Source organism: Strigops habroptila, chromosome 12 (genome assembly GCF_004027225.2).
Source record: "Strigops habroptila isolate Jane chromosome 12, bStrHab1.2.pri, whole genome shotgun sequence".
NCBI lineage: Eukaryota > Metazoa > Chordata > Aves > Psittaciformes > Psittacidae > Strigops > Strigops habroptila.
The window spans coordinates 6,906,036-6,924,566 of NC_044288.2; the positions used below are offsets into that span (position 1 = coordinate 6,906,036).

Consider the following 18,531-nt stretch of genomic DNA (forward strand, 5'->3'; position numbering starts at 1 on the left):
ATGGCCGGGGCGGCGGGCGGCGGGGAGCGGCGGGCGGTGCTGGCGCTGACGGCGGTGCGCACCGAGGGCACCGGGCAGCCCGGCGGGACCCCCCCGCCCCGCCGCCGGGGGCTGCTGTCGGGGCCGCACCCCGGGGCCGCCCCCCGCCCCGCCGGGTCCCAGCGGAGCTGCCGCCGCCGCCTCCAGAACTGCCTGTACAACGTGTTGGAGCGGCCCCGCGGGTGGGCCTTCATCTACCACGTCTTCATGTGAGTACCGGCGGCTCGGGGGGAGCGGGGCGGCGGCCGGCAGCGGCGTCCCGGGACTCCCGATCCCGGTTGGACGGCGGGGCCGGGCGCTGCCGGTGCCAGTGCCCGAGGGGAAGGGAACGCGGGGAGCCGCGGGGCAGGCGTCGTTCCGAGCGATCCCCGCACCGATCACCGGCCCCTTGGCTCCACCGGAGAAGTTTCTCCGTGTTTTGGTGGCGGGGAAGCGCCGCCGGTGCCGGCTCCAGCCGCTCGTCCCGGTAACGGGGTCGGAGCGATGGGAGCAGCGCGCTGCGGGACCCCGGGGCGGGGGGCGAGCGGGGAGCGAGTCCAGCGGCGGATTCGTGGCATCGGCTCCGGTGCGGGGAGCTGAGCGCGTCCCGGGGGATGGGACTTGGTGTCCACGGTGCAGGGAGCCCCTTCCCGGCGGCACCGGCGCGGAGCTGGGTCACATCCTGCTGCCCCCTCGGCTGCTGCCGGGGTCTCTGATCCTCAAAGGCAGAGTTCCCCGCAGGATGACAGGGTAGGTCCGGGTGGGACCAGGGCCCTTGTCCTGTTGTGTACCTGAAGTGCTGGGACAGCAGAAGTGCCAACCCGACACCCCCGGAGCTGTGCCCCGGTGGGACGGGGGAAAGTGGGGAAGGGGTGTCCTTGTCCTTGCAACCACTGGCTGCTGTACCCGAAGAGCTGTGCCCATTCCTGGGTCACGGCCGCTGTCAATCCCCTACTCCTTATCATCTCTCTCCAGCGATGGAGCTTGGGATGCCCGCAGGGCCCCATCTGCTCCCTGCCCTGGCTCCATGCGGTTTGTGTGCTGCTCCCTGGGCAACCCATGGGTTTTGCAAAGAAGCTTCTCCGAGACGTGCAGCTCAGGGCTAAGTAACAAATTCAGCGCCTGGGGGCTGTTTGCTTTGAGGGCTGGAGCAGGGATGTGGGGCTGAGCTGTCCACAACGCACCCAGGGGCTCTAGGGGGAGATGGAGGCTCCATGCTGGGGGGTTGTTCTGGATGCCCCGCCCAGGACTGCACTGCACACTGCCGGGACAGCCCTGCAGCCGTGGGGAGGGAAGTGGTTTCCCTCTGCCTCATGTGTGCTTGGCATGTGCAGCATGCCACGGGCACAGGCCCCTGTGACACCATGAGCCAAACCTGCCTCCTGCCCTCCCCTCGGAGTGGTCCCGCAGTGCGGGGCCGTTACCGGGGTGCGGGAGCTCATTAGGAGGCAGCGGAGCGGGTCCTGCCGAGGTGAGCGCATTGAGGTGGCAGGATGAATTAGTCACTGGCTGAGAGGGCACCTCAGCTCCCCGGGGAGCGGGAGAGGAGCCCGGAGGCCATTTGTAACGCCTGCACTGAGCTTCCCCAAGAATCCCTACGCTGCAAATCCTGCCCTCAAATGAGCTTTTCCTGCAGGGAATTAACGATGGCAGCCAAAACCTCCTGCTGCAGGAGAGGGACCAGAATTTTTGGTGTAGGTGCTGGGAAAGAGATGCCCTGCTCATCTCGCAGCTGGGACTCGTGCCCGAGCATCTCCACCAGTTCCTCCTCCCAACCTGTGCATGTTTTGCCCCAGAAACAGCCACGTCAGACCTATCTGCTCCCACTACCGAGCCCACCAAGCCCCAGGTCCCTCCTGGCCCGACTGTGGGAGATGGTCATTGCCCTGCGTGGGCAAGAGGTGCCCAGTCTACAGCAGGAACAAAACCCGTGAAGCATTCAGTGGAAGGGGGGTTGCGCTCACTTGCTGGGTTCACAGCCGGGAAGGTGACGCAGTGGGTGCAAGGTGTGGGCGAATGTTCCGTGAAGCCTTTTCCTGTCAACGTGGCTCATTTCTGGCTTCTTCAAAGCGGCTGTTTTCTCTCTCCCGCAGCAGCGCTGGGCAGTGAAGTTCTCAGGAGTTACTTGTGTGCCTCAATACCTGAGCACTGGCTGTTAAGAAGAGGAGGAGGGTGTTACCCCTACGTGAGGGGAGATAGAGGCATGGGGGAGATGGAGCCCGAGCTCAGGGCCACGCTGCTCACAGCACCCATCCTTGGGTCTTGGCTGAGCAGCGCCTGACTCCACACGGGGCTGAGAGCTGTTAGAATGGAAATACCTGCCGAGGAGCGACGTGCTTCCCTCCCCAGAGCAATTTAGTGGCTTGAGCACATACCAGGGATGAGCTGATACCATTTATAGGACAAATCCAGTCTCTCTTGGTTGGAGAATTGATCCCAAATAGCTTCTTGTCCCCAGCACTTGGGGCTGGGCTGATGCAGGGTAGTTTGGTGGCTTAGCAGTGACTGCAGCCCCTGAGCTCTGCTGGGCTCTGGCCTGAGGGGCTCAGAGCTGCTGCTGGGGCTTTGCGGCCCCTCAGGGTCCTGTGCGGGGTGTCCCTGGGGGTTCCCATGCTCCAGCCTTTGCAGGAAGGGGAGAATGTGAATGTGGGTGCTTGTGCAGGTATCAAGCCAGGGCTGAGGTGTGTGGTGCTGGCTGGGCAGCCCCATCCCTTCTAACCCTGTGCTGACCGGGGAGGCAGACGCTTGGGCTCGCAAAGCTGTGCCTTGTCCTCTTGAAATCAGTGTTTCCAGCCCTGGAGCTTGTATAGAGCAAATGTGGGAGCGTGACCAGTGCATTAACCTAAAGGCTTTGGAGCCAGAAGGCAAAATGAAAACTTCCTTTCCCAATCTCCTTCTCCTAAGCCAAGGGGAAGGCTGTTCTCATACCCATGTGTTGTGCATGGCTGTTGGGGAGCTGCTGCAGGCTTCTGCCCTTGGCACGGGCAGCACTGCCACCCCAGCCCGGCCACGGGGTGTCCCGCAGCCTGGAGCTGCACTGGACAGGTTTGCAGTTCAAGCTGTTCCTGCAGCTGGGCTCACTGGGTCCATCTGCCAGCCCCCCCGCCATGGTCCCCACCATGCTGCCTGATGGGAACCAGGATCTGGGAGCTGGTGTCAATGGTTACGAAACTGCTGGGTGCACCAGAAGCTCCGCTCAGCACTTTTCTGTTTCCTAGAGGAACGCTTTAATGAGGAACAGTTTCACCTGGAGCAAATTAGGGAAGACTGAGCTGGCAGCACCAGGAACAACCCACAACCCCTTGCCTGCAACCCCGACCAGCTGCTGCCTGCACCTCACTGGCTGCTGTTGGGTTGATGGGGTGTCATTGCCTTTGTGAAAGTGTCACCTTGTGCCCGGGGCAGGGAGGAGATGAGAGCACAGAGCCTGGGGGGGGGCTCATGGCATCCTTGCTCTTGCATTTGGTGCCGTCAGGTCCCCAGGTGTGTTTTGGGAGCAAAGTCCTGGGGCAGCCCTGGCAGTGGGTGAGTGATGCCAGACACCAGCACTGGGCTCTCCTCGCTTGGAGCCGTGGGGATCCCGGCTGGCAGGGACAGCGGGTGCTGATGGGTGCAGGGCAGCAGTTGGCAGGTCCCCCCCATGCACTGGCAAGGGACCAGGCTGCTGACAGCAGGTCTGTCCCGGCGCTTCCCGGTGCTCCGATCCTGCTCTGGATGAGGGCTGTGGTGTGTAGGATGGGTCGGTTGTCCCTGCTGCAGGGAGGAGGTGGTGCTGTGCTCCCCTCATCTCGCTGCATCCCTCCATCACCACTTGGCCAGTGGGAGGGTGCTTTCCCTGCCAGGCTGGGCATTGCTGCCGTGGCTCCATCCCAACCTCTTGCCAACCCATCCAGGGCTGTTCCATGGCCCAGAGGGTTTGCAGGGAAATCGCTTCATCCCTTGCTTGGAGAAACCTCTTGTATTAAGCTCTGAGTTTTCACTTGCCATCACCGACATCTCCCGCAGGGGCTGGTGTGGTTGGTGGCCTCTTACCATGCTGCTGCTCTTGTATGGCCCAAACAAAAGGGGTTGGGGAGGCTGTGCACCGAGCAGGGGTTCTGCTCCCAGGGCTGGCTCTGCTCACCTTCCCGGGCTTGAAACGGGAGCTGTGTTTGGGGGACATGCCAGCGGGAGGAGAAGCTGGTGTAGCACTTCCCAGCCTGGTGCAGTGTCACCAGGGCATAAAATGAAGTGACTTTGGCGCAACATGAAACTGTGCATTGATTTTTCTTCTTTTTTCCCCTTTTCTGCTCTTGCACCTCAGAGCAAGAGGTGCCAGTTTGGGTACCTGAGGATGGGGGATGCCCCACTGCTGGGGGTTGCAGAAGTGATGCTCAGCAGCAATCCCTGTGGATGAGGGTTGGAGTGGGACTGAGCTAGTGCCTGGACCTGACACTCTCTCTGCCTAAGGGTGCTTCTGCCCTCCGTGCAATGGATTTGAGGTCTCAGCCTGCCTTGACTTCTTGGGGCTATTCATGTCCCTGTTCCCTGCAGAGCCCCTGGGTGCTGGAGCTGGGGGCAATCCCAACCCCTGTCCTGGGGCTCAAAGCCCACCACGCACTGGAGGTACATCTGAGAACATGCTGGGTTTCTTCTCCCCTCCTTAAGCCAGCTCCTTGCCAGATGATTCAAGAGCAAAACTATCTCAGCCGCTCTGTGTGAGTGTCTTGGCACCGTGTGCAGGAGCCTTGTGACCGAGCTCCCCATGGGGACAGCGGAGCGGGGTGCTGGGGGAACGGGGGTCACGGGGGGGTGCAGACTTCTGCAGTGCGAGGGCGATGGGTGATGCTGACTGCAGGCTTTGGCTCCTGCTTGCCAAAGCACAAGGGTGTTGGGGCCATTGGTTGCTGCGTGCCTTGGGATGTCATCTGGAGCTGCTGCTGTGGGTGCTGCTGGGCTGCAGGAGGAGGTTTGCAGCCTGCTCCTCATCCCAGCCCTGCTTTCGATCTGCATCAGGGTGCTGGAAGCACACCGTCCTGCTGCACCCCGGGCTCTGGGGTGATGAGGGCTCTCGGAGCAGCACATTCCCTCTCCCATTGACGATAACCAGGTCGCAGCCGGGCTCTGAGCATGTGCTGGGGTTGGCAGTGCCAGTGCACGGCAGTTCTGGGCTGGCTCCTGGCTCCAGCTCTGGTTTCCCTGACCGTGGGGAAGGGCTCGGTGCTTTGCTGCTGCTCTGCAGCGCAGGATGGACACTGTGCCATGGTTACGGGTGCAAACAGGCCCAGTACACCCAGTTATTTATATCCCCCGGGGCGGACAGGCCGCCTGCTCCACCTCTGCTCATGGGCTGCTGCGCCGAGGGATGGGGATTTATAAAACGTGTTGTTTATGCAGCTGCAGACGGTGCTCGGGGAGCTGAGCCTCTGGGCTGGGGAGGCTGGAGAGCAAAGCACAGTCCCCATGCTGGTCCCCATCCCACCAGAGCTGGGCTTGGGCAGTGTTGGTCCAAACAGCCAGAAGAAACCTGGAGAGGGGCTTTGGACAAGGGCCTGGAGGGACAGGCCAAGGGGAATGGCTTTAACCTGCCAGAGGAGAGATTGAGATGAGCTCTCAGTTAGAAGCTCTTCCCTGTGAAGGTGCTGAGGCGCCGGCACAGGGTGCCCAGAGAAGCTGTGGCTGCCCCATCCCTGGCAGTGTTGAAGGCCAGGTTGGACACAGGGGCTTGGAGCAACCTGCTCTAGTGGAAGGTGTCCCTGCCCGTGGCAGGGGTTGGAACTGGATGAGCTCTAAAGTCCCTTCGACCCAAACCAGTCTGGGATTCTGGGGTTCCCACAGTGGCACAGCAGTGGGTACAGCCCGGGTGGGCACCCAGCGCTGCTGCCAGCACCGGGATGGGGCCAGGTTTGGCTGGAGAAGGGAGCTGTGTGGCTTGGAGGAGGCTGTTGCTCGCTCATCCCCTGGCTGAGCTGTTTATCCTGCGGCGCGTGGTATTTTTCTTCTGCTGAGTTATCACCGGGCTCTGTGTGAGCCTCCCTGATGCTGCCTGCGCAGGGGAGAGAGAAACGGGGTCTGGGCCAGCCCTGCTGGGACACAGGGGTGCCCAATGTCACTCCTGTTCCAAGCCTGGACACTGGCTGCTTGCTGGGGCTGGGGCTGCAGCTGGGCTGGGCTGTGCCATCCCACTGCATGGGCTCTGAGCATCATGGTCCCATCACTCACCATGGTGCCATGGCTCAGCCTTCACCCAGGCTGTACCAGGGTGCAGCCTGTTTGCCCAGGGGTTTTCGGGTGGGCACTGGGTGCTGGTTGCTACCCCCATGCCCAGCTCTGCTCCTCGCTGGCCAGGGCTGACCTGGCCCCACTTCCCTGAGCTCGGCAGCTTTCCCAGCTCACCTGTATCTCCATTGGCACCACGTTGCCGGAGTGGGCAGCAGCATATGGCAAAGTCCATTGTAATGAAGATTAATGGGAGGAACTCGCCTGTTCGAAGCCAGGCCTCCCGCCGGGTTTTAATTATTTTGGGGAGGAGTGTTCCTGCAGGAGGCTTCGCTCCCGCTGGGATGAGAGCAGCCAGAGGAGTCCCATCCCTGTGTCCCCTCCTGTATGGGACATGTGCCAGTGGGAAGGTGTGTGGATGGTGGTGGGAGTCCCTCGGGGAGGTGGCTGCTGGGAGTGGGGAAGTTTAATTGGGGAGAGCTGATGCACCGGCTCAGCAACAACAGCATCTGCTCCCTGCATCCTGCGGGATGCTGGCGCAGGGGAGCGGGAAGGCAGCGAGGCTGCTGCTGGGTCCTGCCCCACCATCTCTGCACCATCCTCATGTTCCCTGGCGGTGCTCCTGGGGTTTTGGCCTCACTTGATGGGTGGGAAGAGCCTGGAGGTGGGGTGGGCAGCCTGGCACTGCTGGCACCGCTGCCTTCAGGCATCTGACCCTCTCCCTAAGCCGCTTACGTGCTGCCGGCAGCGGGACGGGGCGTTTGCCCAGGCTTACGAGTTAATTCCAAGCAGGTGATGTGTTCCCAGAAAGTTTCTTTCCCAGCAGGCCCCAAGGGGCCTCACATGCCTGTATCCTTCACCAAATCCTGTGGGATGCCGGGGGGGCCGGGTGGAAGGTGTCTGCAGCATGGCTTTACCAACCAGCCCCATTGCTCGTGGTAGGGACAGGTGACGAGTGGGGGCTTCAGCTTGGTGCTAATTGTGACTTGCTGCTCTCCAAGGCAGGGCCACCCACAGCACATCCCATGGGAGCAGCATCCCAGGCACCGAGACCCCCCTTCCTGCTCCCCAGCTGGGGTGAGAGACACAAATCTTTGCAGGCTGGAAGATTCCTGCCTTCTCTTCTGCTTTGTGCTTCGTTGCCCATGTAATTGCCTGCTAAATCCTGACTGTATGGTCCTTATTGCTGAGCTCTTGTGTTGCTCCTCAGACCACTGTGGCTGGGAAGCAGCAGCCGGCCCGCTGCTCCCTGCCCGTGGCACCACTGCCCGCTGTGCTGGCACGGGCAGGACAAGGGGTTCCATGTGCCCGGCTCTGCCATTGGCTGCTGGAGGAGTTAACGCAGAACTGCTGTGCTGGAGGAAAGGGGCTCCATTAATAATTCAGAGGGAGAAGGAACTGGCGCCAGCCTCTGCCTTGCAGATGGGCAGTGCCTGGGAGAGGAGCATTGTCCTCTGCAGCGAGGGCAGGGTGGTGTTTAGGCTGCAGTACCCTCAGCCCCATCATTCCTGTAGCTCATACATGGTGTGTTGCTCCAGTTCTCCCTTCTCCGTACTCTGGATCCAGCCTTTCTTCTGTTTCCTGGGGTTTCTCTTCCATCAGTCCCATCTCCAGTTTCCCCTCCTGGTGGTTTTGCAGAAGGGGACCTGCCTGTCCCCTTTAGGCTGGGGTTTGAGCTGGGTGCTACCCCCTTGCCTGGGTGTGCAGAGAGCACAGAGCATCATCCACTCTCCCCTGCATCAACCAGTGTCTCTGCCCGATGCTGGGGCACGCATGTGGGGCAGGTCTGGTTTCACCCCTCAGCTGGTCCAGGTTCAGCTCTAAATTCCGTGTCAGCAACAAGAGGAGATGGGAACGTGTTCCCGAGTGGGGAGCCCCCCCACACCACTGATGGGTCCCATGGGCACTGGGGAGATGCTGCTGGGTGGGCAGGGTGGGTGCTCACCCGCTTGAGGACAGTGTGCGAGGGCCACCTCACTTGTCCTGCTGGCCTCACCCCATCCACCCTGGTGCTACCAGTGCCTGGTGCCCCCAGTGCCATCCCGGCACCGGCTCCAGCAGCGGTGGCCTTTTGCGTGCCGTCACGTGGCCGGTGGCACAAACCCTCCTATTTCTATTTTTAGAATCGCTGGATCAGGGGAAAAAGTGTATTTTTGGAGTTTCATTTGCTTCAGCTTCAAAGTCTCTTATTCTCCGCCCCCCCCCCCCATTTTAAATGGGCCAAAGCCCCTTGTGTCTTAAGCCAGCTCTCAGGAACAAATAGGTCCCCTTAGTGGCAGTGATGCTGGGGGCAGTCAGGAGAAGCTCTGGTCCCCGTTCTGCAGCAGCAGCACCCTGCTGTGGTGCAGAACCCCCCGTCTTCCCTCCCTGCCTTTAATTAGTGGTTGTTTTCCCTGGGCAGAGGCTGCAGCAGAGCCTGGCACTGAGCCCTGCGGCTGCTGGAGCCTGGTCCTCTTCCTCCTCCTGCTGCCCAGGGACATGCTGGCCTGGCACATGGGTGCCACGCAGGGCTGGTCCCCATCACATGGGGGACCAGTGGGAGCGATGTGGAGGGGGCATCATGCATCCCCAGGCAGTGAGCCCATGCCCGGGGAACATGGAATAGGGAACAAGGAACAGGGGGTCCCCACTGTGAGCAGCCTGCCCTGATGCCCACACTGACACGCTCTCGTTCCAGATTCCTCCTCGTCTTCAGCTGCCTGGTGCTGTCGGTCTTCTCCACCATCCAGGAGCACCAGAAACTGGCCAACGAGTGCCTCTTCATCCTGGTAAGTGGGGAGCAGGGCTCTGCTCAGGGTACTCCTCCCCACATTACGCTCTAAAAGACAAGATCATGGACAAAACCCCTCCAACCCCTTCCCCAGCCTAGATACCACTATCGATCATTGGTGTTAGTGACAGGAGGAGCTGCAGGGTGGCCTCGCTGCTGCCGGTGTCTCCAGCTCAGGATGGCCCATCACCGCCACTGATGCAGAGAGGTACAAACTGCTGGAAAAGGCAGGGCAGGAGGGGCTAAAAAAAGGCAGCTTTCCCCCAAACTGTCACAAAGAGCTGACGCCGGAGTTCTCTCGAGTGATGGAGACTAAATTGGGAAGGTCCTTGTGACTTTCCACGAGTAAGCAGTGTGTGTGAGAGGTAGGAGGACAATGCTGACGGTGGAGGAAAAGGACCCAGCTCGGTATGAGCTTGGCACAGGCAGGAGCTGGGGCTGCTCATGCAGGCTCGGTGCCTGCAGCTCCCGTCTCACTGCCCTGATTCCCTGGGGATGGCTCCAGACGGGAGCTGTGTCGGGGCGACACCGTTCTCCTTCCTGCACTGTCTTTAACACCTGCATTTCATTTTGCCACCCCCAAAGCCGAGTACTCCCCATCTCACCCCCGTGTACCTCTTTTCCCCTCTGGCAGGAGTTTGTCATGATCGTGGTGTTCGGCATGGAGTACATCATCCGCGTGTGGGCCGCTGGCTGCTGCTGCCGCTACCGGGGCTGGCGGGGACGGTTCCGCTTTGCCAGGAAGCCCTTCTGTGTGATAGGTACCGGGATGCTCAGGGTGGGAGCGCTGGGACCTGGGGAGCGGCAGCAGCAGCCCATGCTGCGGATGGTGGGGAAAACCTCCGCTTGTCCCCCAGACTTCATCGTGTGCGTGGCCTCGGTGGCTGTCATCGCCGCGGGCACGCAGGGCAACATCTTCGCCACGTCGGCGCTGCGCAGCATGCGCTTCCTGCAGATCCTGCGCATGGTGCGCATGGACCGGCGCGGCGGCACCTGGAAGCTGCTGGGCTCTGTTGTCTATGCACACAGCAAGGTGAGGACACGGGGTCCTGCTGCGGCCCCACACACACAACCCCCGAGCCCCTCTCACCCCCCGTGCCCCAGCAGGAGCTCATCACCGCCTGGTACATCGGGTTCCTGGTGCTCATCTTTGCCTCCTTCCTCGTGTACCTGGCTGAGAAGGATGCCAATGCCCAGTTTGCCACCTACGCCGACTCCCTGTGGTGGGGCACGGTAAGCTCGGCTGCCGCGGCCCCCCAGCACTGGGAGGGGACGAGGAGGGTGAGATGGGGCCACGGTGGGGGAGCTCCCTCCAGGCCGCCTCCTGCTCTGCCCCCGGGCAGGTCACCCTCACCACCATCGGCTACGGGGACAAGACGCCGCAGACGTGGCTGGGGCGGATGCTGGCGGCCGGCTTCGCCCTGCTCGGCATCTCCTTCTTCGCGCTGCCTGCCGTGAGTAGGACTGGGAGAGGGTCCCTGTGCCTCCAGCCCCGCAGAAACGGGGAGAAAGGGATCAAATCCACTCCTGTGGTAGGAGCGTCCCCGTCTCTGCTGGCACCCACAGACCCCATTCCCTCCCATCCGCAGGGGATCCTGGGCTCTGGCTTCGCCCTCAAAGTGCAGGAGCAGCATCGGCAGAAGCACTTTGAGAAGAGGAGGACTCCGGCGGCAAACCTGATCCAGGTAGCGTAGGGCTAAATGTCCTTTCCCATCCCTTCCCGGGAATGCTCCGCTGTCCCCCCGCCTCATCTGCTCTGCCTGTCCCTGCCTGCTGCAGGCAGAATCCAAACACTGGACCCCATAGTTGGCTCCTGGGTGCTGGGCTCTGCCCGTGGTGGCCAAGGGGATGTAGGGGGCTGGCAGGGGCTCAGGGGCTCTCCTCGCTCCCTGCAGGCTGCCTGGCGCCTGTACTCGACGGATGTCAGCCGGACGTACCTGACGGCCACATGGTGTTACTACGACAGCCTCCTGCCCGCCTTCAGGTAGGCAGCGCATGGCCGAGGGCTGCGGGGGTTCTGGGGGGTCCCTGTGGGGCCATGGGGTGACACACAGCCTGGGCAGCCCCTGCCGTGAGAGGCCATGAGGAGCCGCCGAGGGCTCTGTGGGACTGAGCAGCGCGGATGGAGCCTCGCTCAGCCCCGGGACACCTGAGCTCCGGCACAGTGTCTGCTGAAGTCCCTGTAGGGGGACTTGTAGGACCCGTAGGGACAGGACATGGGGTGATGGGTTTAAACTGAAACAGAGGAAGTTCAGGTTGGATATTAGGCAGAAGCTCTTCCCTGTGAGGGTGCTGAGGCGCTGGCACAGGGTGCCCAGAGAAGCTGTGGCTGCCCCATCCCTGGCAGTGTTGAAGGCCAGGTTGGACACAGGGGCTTGGAGCAACCTGCTCTAGTGGAAGGTGTCCCTGCCCGTGGCAGGGGGTTGGAGCTGGATGAGCTGTAAGGTCCCTTCCACACAAACCAGGCTGGGATTCCATGAAATACCCAATGCCCTCCTCCATCCTCACCATCCCCCAGCACCCATCCCACCCATGTCCCCTCTTGCCCCATCCATAGCCTTCCTCCAGCACGCCATGAGGAAGAGGATGGTGCCACTGGCCACGGGACCTCGTGACTGGGGTGATGGAGCTGCAGCCGGCCAGGAGCTGGCTCTGAGCATGGCAGCAGAGCAGAGGGATGCGGTGGTCTGGCAGGGAGCCCCATGCCCTGTCCATGTCGCATTCTCCCCTCTTGGGGCCCCTGGATGTTGCCACCACGGTTGGATTGAAGATACCCTGTGTGTTCCCATTACATTGAGCACACCAGGGTTTGCCCCCTGCCCTCCTGCCTGCCTCTGCCTGCGCGTCCTGCCCCTGCTGTGTCCATGTGTTCCTTTGCAGTGACAAACTTGTTCTGTTTCACTCTTTATTTGTTCAAGGACAGGCTCTTAACAGCCACGGGAGCGAGTCCTTCTGGTCCCAACCAAGGAGATCTGTCTTCCCCAGCACCACTGCGGGGCAATCCCAGTGCGGGCACCACGGGGGGCTCCACCGACCCCTCCTGCTGTGCTGGGGGTTGGTATAGGGCCAGGCTCTGAGCTTGCCCCTCCTGGCTGCTCCAGCAATGCCCAGACCCCCGGGCCAGATGGTGGCAGGTACCCCTGTCCCCACGCCATGGCAAGAGTGGTTGTCCTGCCTGTTCCCTGCCTGACCCATCCCTCTCAGCACCCATCCCTCTCAGCACCCATCCAGCCCCTCTGTGGGGTTCCCAGTACCCCTTCCCCTGCTCTGTCGCCCCAGGAGCCAGCAGCACCAGTCAGAGCTGTTAAGAAACTGTCTTTTGGAAGAAAAGTGCTGGGTTTTGCTGCTGCTTTTGCTCTGGTTTTGCTTTGGTTCGCACCGACAGCCTGGCGTTGCGCAGCCTTGGTTTGCTCATCTCCTTTGCTTTGGAAAGGTTAATTTCTCCATGTTTTTATTTAACCCCAACCTCAGAGAACTGGTCCTTATGTTTGAGCATTTGCACCGAGTCCGCAACGGAGGATTTAGGAATTCAGAGGTGAAAAAGTTGCCAGACGGAGCCCCACCGCCTTATCACCCCTTCACCCCTGGCCAGAAAAGCGCCAGCCCCGCTGCTTGTTCAGGGGACAGGTAGGAGGGTGCAGTCCCAGCCCTGTGTTCTCCCCGTCTCTGCCCTCTCTCTGCTCCTCTGTGTCCTCCTGCGGTGCCACCGTGGTGCCTGTCACCATCAACCCAGAGCCCCGCTCCTGCCACTGCCTCCGGAGGGGCCACGCTTGGTCCCCGTGGATGCATTCTGTGCTGCTGAACCATCGTGAAGCCTCTTGCAATGTTCATCTCCACCTCCTCACTGCACCGGGACCCTGCACAGGGCAGCCAAGAGTGGCTGGAAATGGTTCTGCAAGGGCAGTGCTGTGAGCCCATGGGGGCTGGAGCTGTGTGGCCCCACTGCAGAGCCAGGCAAGGAGCAAAACCCAGTTCCTCCTGTCTGAGGTGGGCTTCCCATGCCTGCAGCAGCAATGCCAAGCTGCCCCAGTGCCAATGAGAACTGAGGCCAGCATCAGGGTTAGGTGGGGAGAGGCAGGCTTTGTGCCTCAGTTTCCCCTGTGATGATGGAGATGGGGCTACGGGAGGTCCAGCAAGGTGTGGGGCTGCGGCTGCCCTGGTGCACGTATGGGGCTGGGGGACCTGATGCTTCTGCCAGCCCCGAGGTGAGTATGGGTTTGGTGGGCTCTTCTCTGGGCTCGGAAGCTGGCAGGGGAGGGACTGAACCCCTGCAACCATCCCAGCCGGGGGGGCCCAAACCCCCATCTCCTCTGTGAGCATCACCTCATAACATCTCATCTTCTCTCTCTCCTCCCCTGCCCTTCTCACCCTCCTCCTCTCCATCCCTCCAACCCACCCCAAACCTCCCGTGCTCCCCATTCACCCCCCAAGCTGGAAGGAGGAGGATGTGCAGCCCCACAAGTGCTTAAGCCTCAGGTAACGTGCCAGCACCAGATGGCTCTTTGGGAGAGCCCCACTGCTGGGAAACCGGACCTTCCTCTGTGGGGCAGGCGTTAAGTGTTTATGTAGGACCTACGCAAACAGTGTTACTCCTGCTTCTTGCCTTCACAGCACAGGCGGGTACCGTGGCTGGTGCAGCGGGTGATGCTCACCAGTGGCAGGCTGGGACCCTGCGCCTGTGCACTGGGGCATGCCTGAGGGACTGGGGACACGGTGGCCTGAGATGCTCCTGACCGTGGGCTAACTCTTGTTTTCTCCTGTGTCTTTGCCCTGACCCTCCAGCCCCATCTTTAGTGGTAAGAGGAGGCTCTTGCAGACGTGGGGCACGTGGAGACGGAGGTACAGCATCCTGCATGGTGCCCCGTGCTGGCTGCAGGGAGCAGGGGCTGGGGCTTAGGGCAGAGGGGTCAGAGGCTGCAGGTTGATTCTTCTGCATGGCAGAGGGGTCTGTGCATGACCTGGGCTGAGCTGCCTGTCCCCAGTGTCCCCACATCGACCTCTGCCTCAGTTTCCCCTCCCATGGTGCATGGATGAGTGTGGTCTATTGGCCATGCTGGGCTTGCCATGGCCATCAACGAGGCACTTGGATAAACCCCATCTCATTTCAGACCCCAGGACAAAGTCCTTCCCATGCTCCGGCATGGATCACATGCCACCCACTGCAAGGGCTTGTGGCAGCCCTGCCTGGGACCAGCTCCCCAGTAACCTGCACTGGGAGTACCCTCCCTGTCCCTCTGCCTTGCCCTGGGATTCCTGCCCCAGGAGATGCAGGGGGCTTTCCAAAGGCTCTGGCTTCCTCTGCTCATGAGGCTGTGCATCTGCTTGGCGTCTTTGCGTGGCCCAAGGTGTGCTCCTGGTCCTGCATCCTACGAAAGGCAGCGCCAGGTGGTGGTTTTGTGTAGGTCCTACATAAACAGTGCCTGTTTGTTCTCCCAGCCGGACTCGGGAGCAGAGCTCGTGTTAGGGCAGGTGGGGGCTGCTCCACCCACGCGCTGGAGCAGAGCCTGGATCAGGCGGTGTAGCCTGGAGGAGGAGGAGGATGAAGGGGCCTGGCTGGGTGCCTCCGTGACAGCAGGGATGGAGCAGGAGCAGCGCTGCTCGCTGCGGGACAGGGGCTGGTTCTGCCATGGCTCTGTTGCGTGTCCTCCCCACCACCGCACCTCTCTGTCCCCTCTTTCCCTGTCTATGTGTCTCCTCCTTTCTCAGCTTTTGGGGAGAAAAAACGGGTTTAAAGGAGTAACCCCAGAGCTGCTCCTTCATGGGAATGCAGCACCGCCTGCTCCTGGCTTGGCTCACATGTGAGCTTGTGCCCATTGTGTGCCAGGGACTCTCCATGAGCTCAGCACGGACACCCCCATCCTCGCCCCCACCATGTGGGCACCGCGTGTTCCTGCAGCAGGGATCCATCCTTTCCCTGCTCTGTCCCCATCCCAGTCCCCTCTCACTGACCTGCCCACCCGGCTCTTCCTGTGCAGCAACAAGATGGGCATCAAGGAGCGGATCCGGCTGAGCAGCTCGCAGCGGGGCAGCCGGGGCAGGCAGCACCTCGGCCCCCCCCTGCACCGCTCCCCCAGCACCGAGGACCTCCCCGAGGCCTCCAGCCCCACCAAGGTGCAGAAGAGCTGGAGCTTCAATGACCGGACACGCTTCCGAGCATCCCTGAGGCTCAAGCCACGGACCCCGGTTGAGGGTGAGCCATGGGACTGGTGGGGTCTGGATGCAGATGGGGGGTCATGCAGGGGGCTGCAGGCATTTCGAGGGGCACAGGGGTCTCTGCAGCCCTCGGTCTCTACCACCCATCCACAGGTGACTGCCCGCTGGAGGACAGCGGCGAGGAGAAGAGCTCCCCCTGCGACCTGACCTGTGAGGACATCATGCCAGCGGTGAAGACCCTCATCCGGGCAGTCAGGTGAGACCATCCCCTCCTGTGTCCTCCACTGCATGTGCTGCCATTTCCAGCTGGATGAGTGGGCCTGTCCAGAGAGCCCCAGTCCAGCCCATGGTGGTGGCCGAGCCGGGCAGGGGGTGGGGATGGATCCTGGCTCAGCCCCCATGGGGACAGTGGTCAGGACCTTGGTGTTTTGCAAGCGCTCACCCCCCCTGGCATGGAGCCCCTGGGGCTCCCCAGTGCCAGCCCGGTGTTCCTGCAGGATCCTGAAGTTCCTGGTGGCCAAAAGGAAGTTCAAGGAGACCTTGCGTCCCTACGACGTCAAGGACGTCATTGAGCAGTACTCGGCCGGTCACCTGGACATGCTGGGCAGGATCAAGAGCCTGCAGACGCGGTGAGCTGCACTCAAGGCTGCGGGGGGCTCTGGGCTTGCCTGCGTCACCCACCATTAGCCATGACCATGTCCCTTGTCACCCTCGTGGTCTCACATTCCCTTTGCTCCCACTGGGAGTGATGGGCTGTGTCCCTTCCCTCCCTGCCAGCGTGGACCAGATTGTGGGCAGGGGCGCTCTCACTGTGGACAAGAAGGTTCGGGAAAAGGTGGAGAAACCGGCACTGGAGACGGAGCTGGTGGACGAGCTCAGCATGATGGGGCGTGTGGTCAAGGTGGAGAGACAGGTCAGGAGGGGACAGCACCTGGGAGCATGAAACCGTCCCTTCGGTGACACACAGGCGGGGGAGCTGGGACCCCCATGTCCCTTCTCCATGGGGATGGACCCCCCCAGCCCTGCCCACCCTTGCAGGTACAGTCCATCGAGCACAAGCTGGACCTGCTGCTCGGGCTCTACTCCCAGTGCCTCCGCAAGGGCTCCATCAACTCCTTCAGCCTGGCCGCCGTGCAGGTTCCCCCCTGCGAGCCAGACATCACCTCCGACTACCACAGCCCCGTGGACCACGAGGACATCTCGGTCTCTGCGCAGACCCTCACCATCTCCAGGTCAGCCAGCACCAACATGGACTGAGCAGGGAGGCAGCGTGTGGATCCTGCCGCGTGCAGCCGCCGGGATGGGCACCGGGTTGTCCCTCACCGTGTTACTTGAACCAAGTCTTCCTTTGTGGGAGCACGGCTGCAGCGGGCTGCCCGCGCTGGGATGGGCTGGGATCCTGTGGCGCTGCGCCATGGCCAGACCACACTCCTGGGATGCTCCTGGCCCTCCTCGGGGGTGAGACCCTCCAGCTCCTGGGCCCTTGAGTGCTCCCCAGCAACGGTGAGGATGCTCCAGGCTCAGCCCCAGTCCTCAGGACACATCCAGCTCCCCATCGGGGTCCAGCCTGGTCCCCCAGAGCTGAGCCAGGGCCAGCTCCAGCTATGCAAGGCTCCATCTCCCTCCTGCTGCTGGGACCAAGCAGGGATGTTGGGGCAAGACCCACTGTGGTTTTACCTGTGTCAGGGCAGTGTCAGGGCCCCCCCAGGCTGGGTAATGGGGGTCTGTCCCCCTCACCCTCCTCTGCCTGGGTTGTTTCTCTGCTTGCAGCTCTGGCTGCACCTCTAGAAGCACAGCAGAGCCTTCTGCCTGCCCGTGCATGCTCCCAGGGCAATATATATATAGAAGATATATATATTTATGCAATAATGTCTTAATATGCAACATCCCCGGGAAGAGCAACCCGTGGGGCTCATAGGCAATAAGCAAACCCGTCCACCAGCACACAGGGCTGGATCCTGCTGCCCATGGGGGCTCGGGGCTGGGCAGGGGCTGTGGAGGAGGGAGGGATGCAGCACAGGCGATGGGGACAGTGGTCCCGAAGGAGCATCCCTCCCTCTTGTGTCCCAGACCTGTTCTTGCTTAGAGGATTCCTTCCCTTCCTGGTCCTGCAGTGCTCTCCATGTCCCCATCCCTTCTATGAACTGGGGAGCACAGGTCAAGTGGGGGGGGGTTGGCCATGTCTCCTTGCATGCCTTGACCCAGACATGGGGCCGGTTGCCAGCCCTGCAGCACTGGGCTGAAGGATCATGGTAGTGCCAAAGTTTGCTGAGCTGGGGCAGCTGGGGGTGCCGGGGGGGGGCTCGGTGGTGACCATCCCCTTGCTGCCGGTGCAGCCCCCCTCTGGGCTTTGCACCATGGAATTTGCAGCCCGTTCCCCAGCCCCACTGTGCCTCTGCTCCTGCACTGGGGACCCGCAGACCTTGCTCATTTCTCTGCCTTGTTAGTGCATGTGGCCAGAGCCGCTTGCAGCCTCCCCAGTGGTCCCATGTCACCCTGGTCCCCTTCCCTCACCCCGGGCGGTGGGGCAGTGGTGCCGTGGAGGGCACAAGGGGCGGGTTGGGTGCCGTGGGGGGGGGTTGGTGTGTGTGTGCCATGCGTGCATGCAACAGCTTTGCGCGCAGCCGCAAGCAGCAACTGAACTGGTAGGTTAAGTGTGGCCGGTCCCCGCAGCCCTCCCCACGTGCAGTTACCTCACTTGATTAATTTATTAACTTATTGGTTTCATTAAAGCCTGGAGCAGAGGCCGCCGCCCGCCCGCGTCTCTCTCCCGGCTCTCCCGGGAGGTGGCACTCCAGCCCCGCCACCGAGCACCGCGGCCACAGACCCGGCGTCCGGCCACAGGACCTGAGCGTCCGGCCACCACCGTGACACCCCCCCGCGCTCCCCTTGAGACCCCGGACATGGGAGCGGGGCCCCGGCTCCGGCTCAGTCCCCACATCCATGGCGCTGCGTGCCTGGGGGCTGCAGGCGTGATGCCGCTGCAGAGGGGCCCGTGCACTGCGTTTGGACCCCCTGGGAGGGTCGCTGCCCCGGGAAGGGCTATGTCCCATCTGCCTCTTTGGAAGTGTCACAGTGTGTCCCCAGGCGGGGATGGCGCTGCCACGGGACCATCCCAGGGGACGTGGGGGTGCAGCCTCCTTCCGCAGGACACCACAACCTCTTAAGGGACCACAAAGCCTTCACCCCATCCCTGTGTGCTGGCAGTCGTGGGGACAATGTGAACCCCAGCCTGCAAGTGTCGGGGGCCGGGGTGGCCCCTTCCCGCGCCGCCCTGCCCCGCTGCTGGCCGGGGAGGAAGCCGGGGCCGGCCGCAGGTCGTTCCTGCCTTTCCTGGATGCTTCTTGCCAACAAACTCGGTGGCTTGGAGCGCTGCAGGGGCCAGCACCTCC

General features: G+C 62.2%; 1 protein-coding gene across 1 annotated transcript; it reads left to right on the forward strand.

Annotated features, from left to right (window-relative positions):
• KCNQ4 (potassium voltage-gated channel subfamily Q member 4) lies at positions 1–17,884 on the forward strand. The gene is made up of 15 exons (XM_030504985.1): positions 1–248; positions 8,894–8,984; positions 9,621–9,747; positions 9,844–10,019; positions 10,094–10,219; positions 10,303–10,440; positions 10,576–10,671; positions 10,882–10,970; positions 12,458–12,613; positions 14,962–15,176; positions 15,293–15,395; positions 15,637–15,768; positions 15,917–16,052; positions 16,178–16,371; positions 16,508–17,884. The coding sequence occupies exons 1-15, from the start codon at positions 1–3 to the stop codon at positions 16,599–16,601; spliced, it is 2,121 nt and encodes a 706-aa protein (XP_030360845.1). The 3' UTR covers positions 16,602–17,884.
• Positions 17,885–18,531: the final 647 nt, after the last annotated feature.

Coding starts and splice junctions, on each gene's coding strand:
- KCNQ4 (XM_030504985.1), top strand. CDS start 1: ATGGCCGGGGCGGCGGGCGGCGGGGAGCGGCGGGCGGTGCTGGCGCTG. Junction 249..8,893: donor TTCATCTACCACGTCTTCAT/GTGAGTACCGGC, acceptor CTCTCGTTCCAG/ATTCCTCCTCGTCTTCAGCT. Junction 15,177..15,292: donor GCCACGGACCCCGGTTGAGG/GTGAGCCATGGG, acceptor ACCCATCCACAG/GTGACTGCCCGCTGGAGGAC.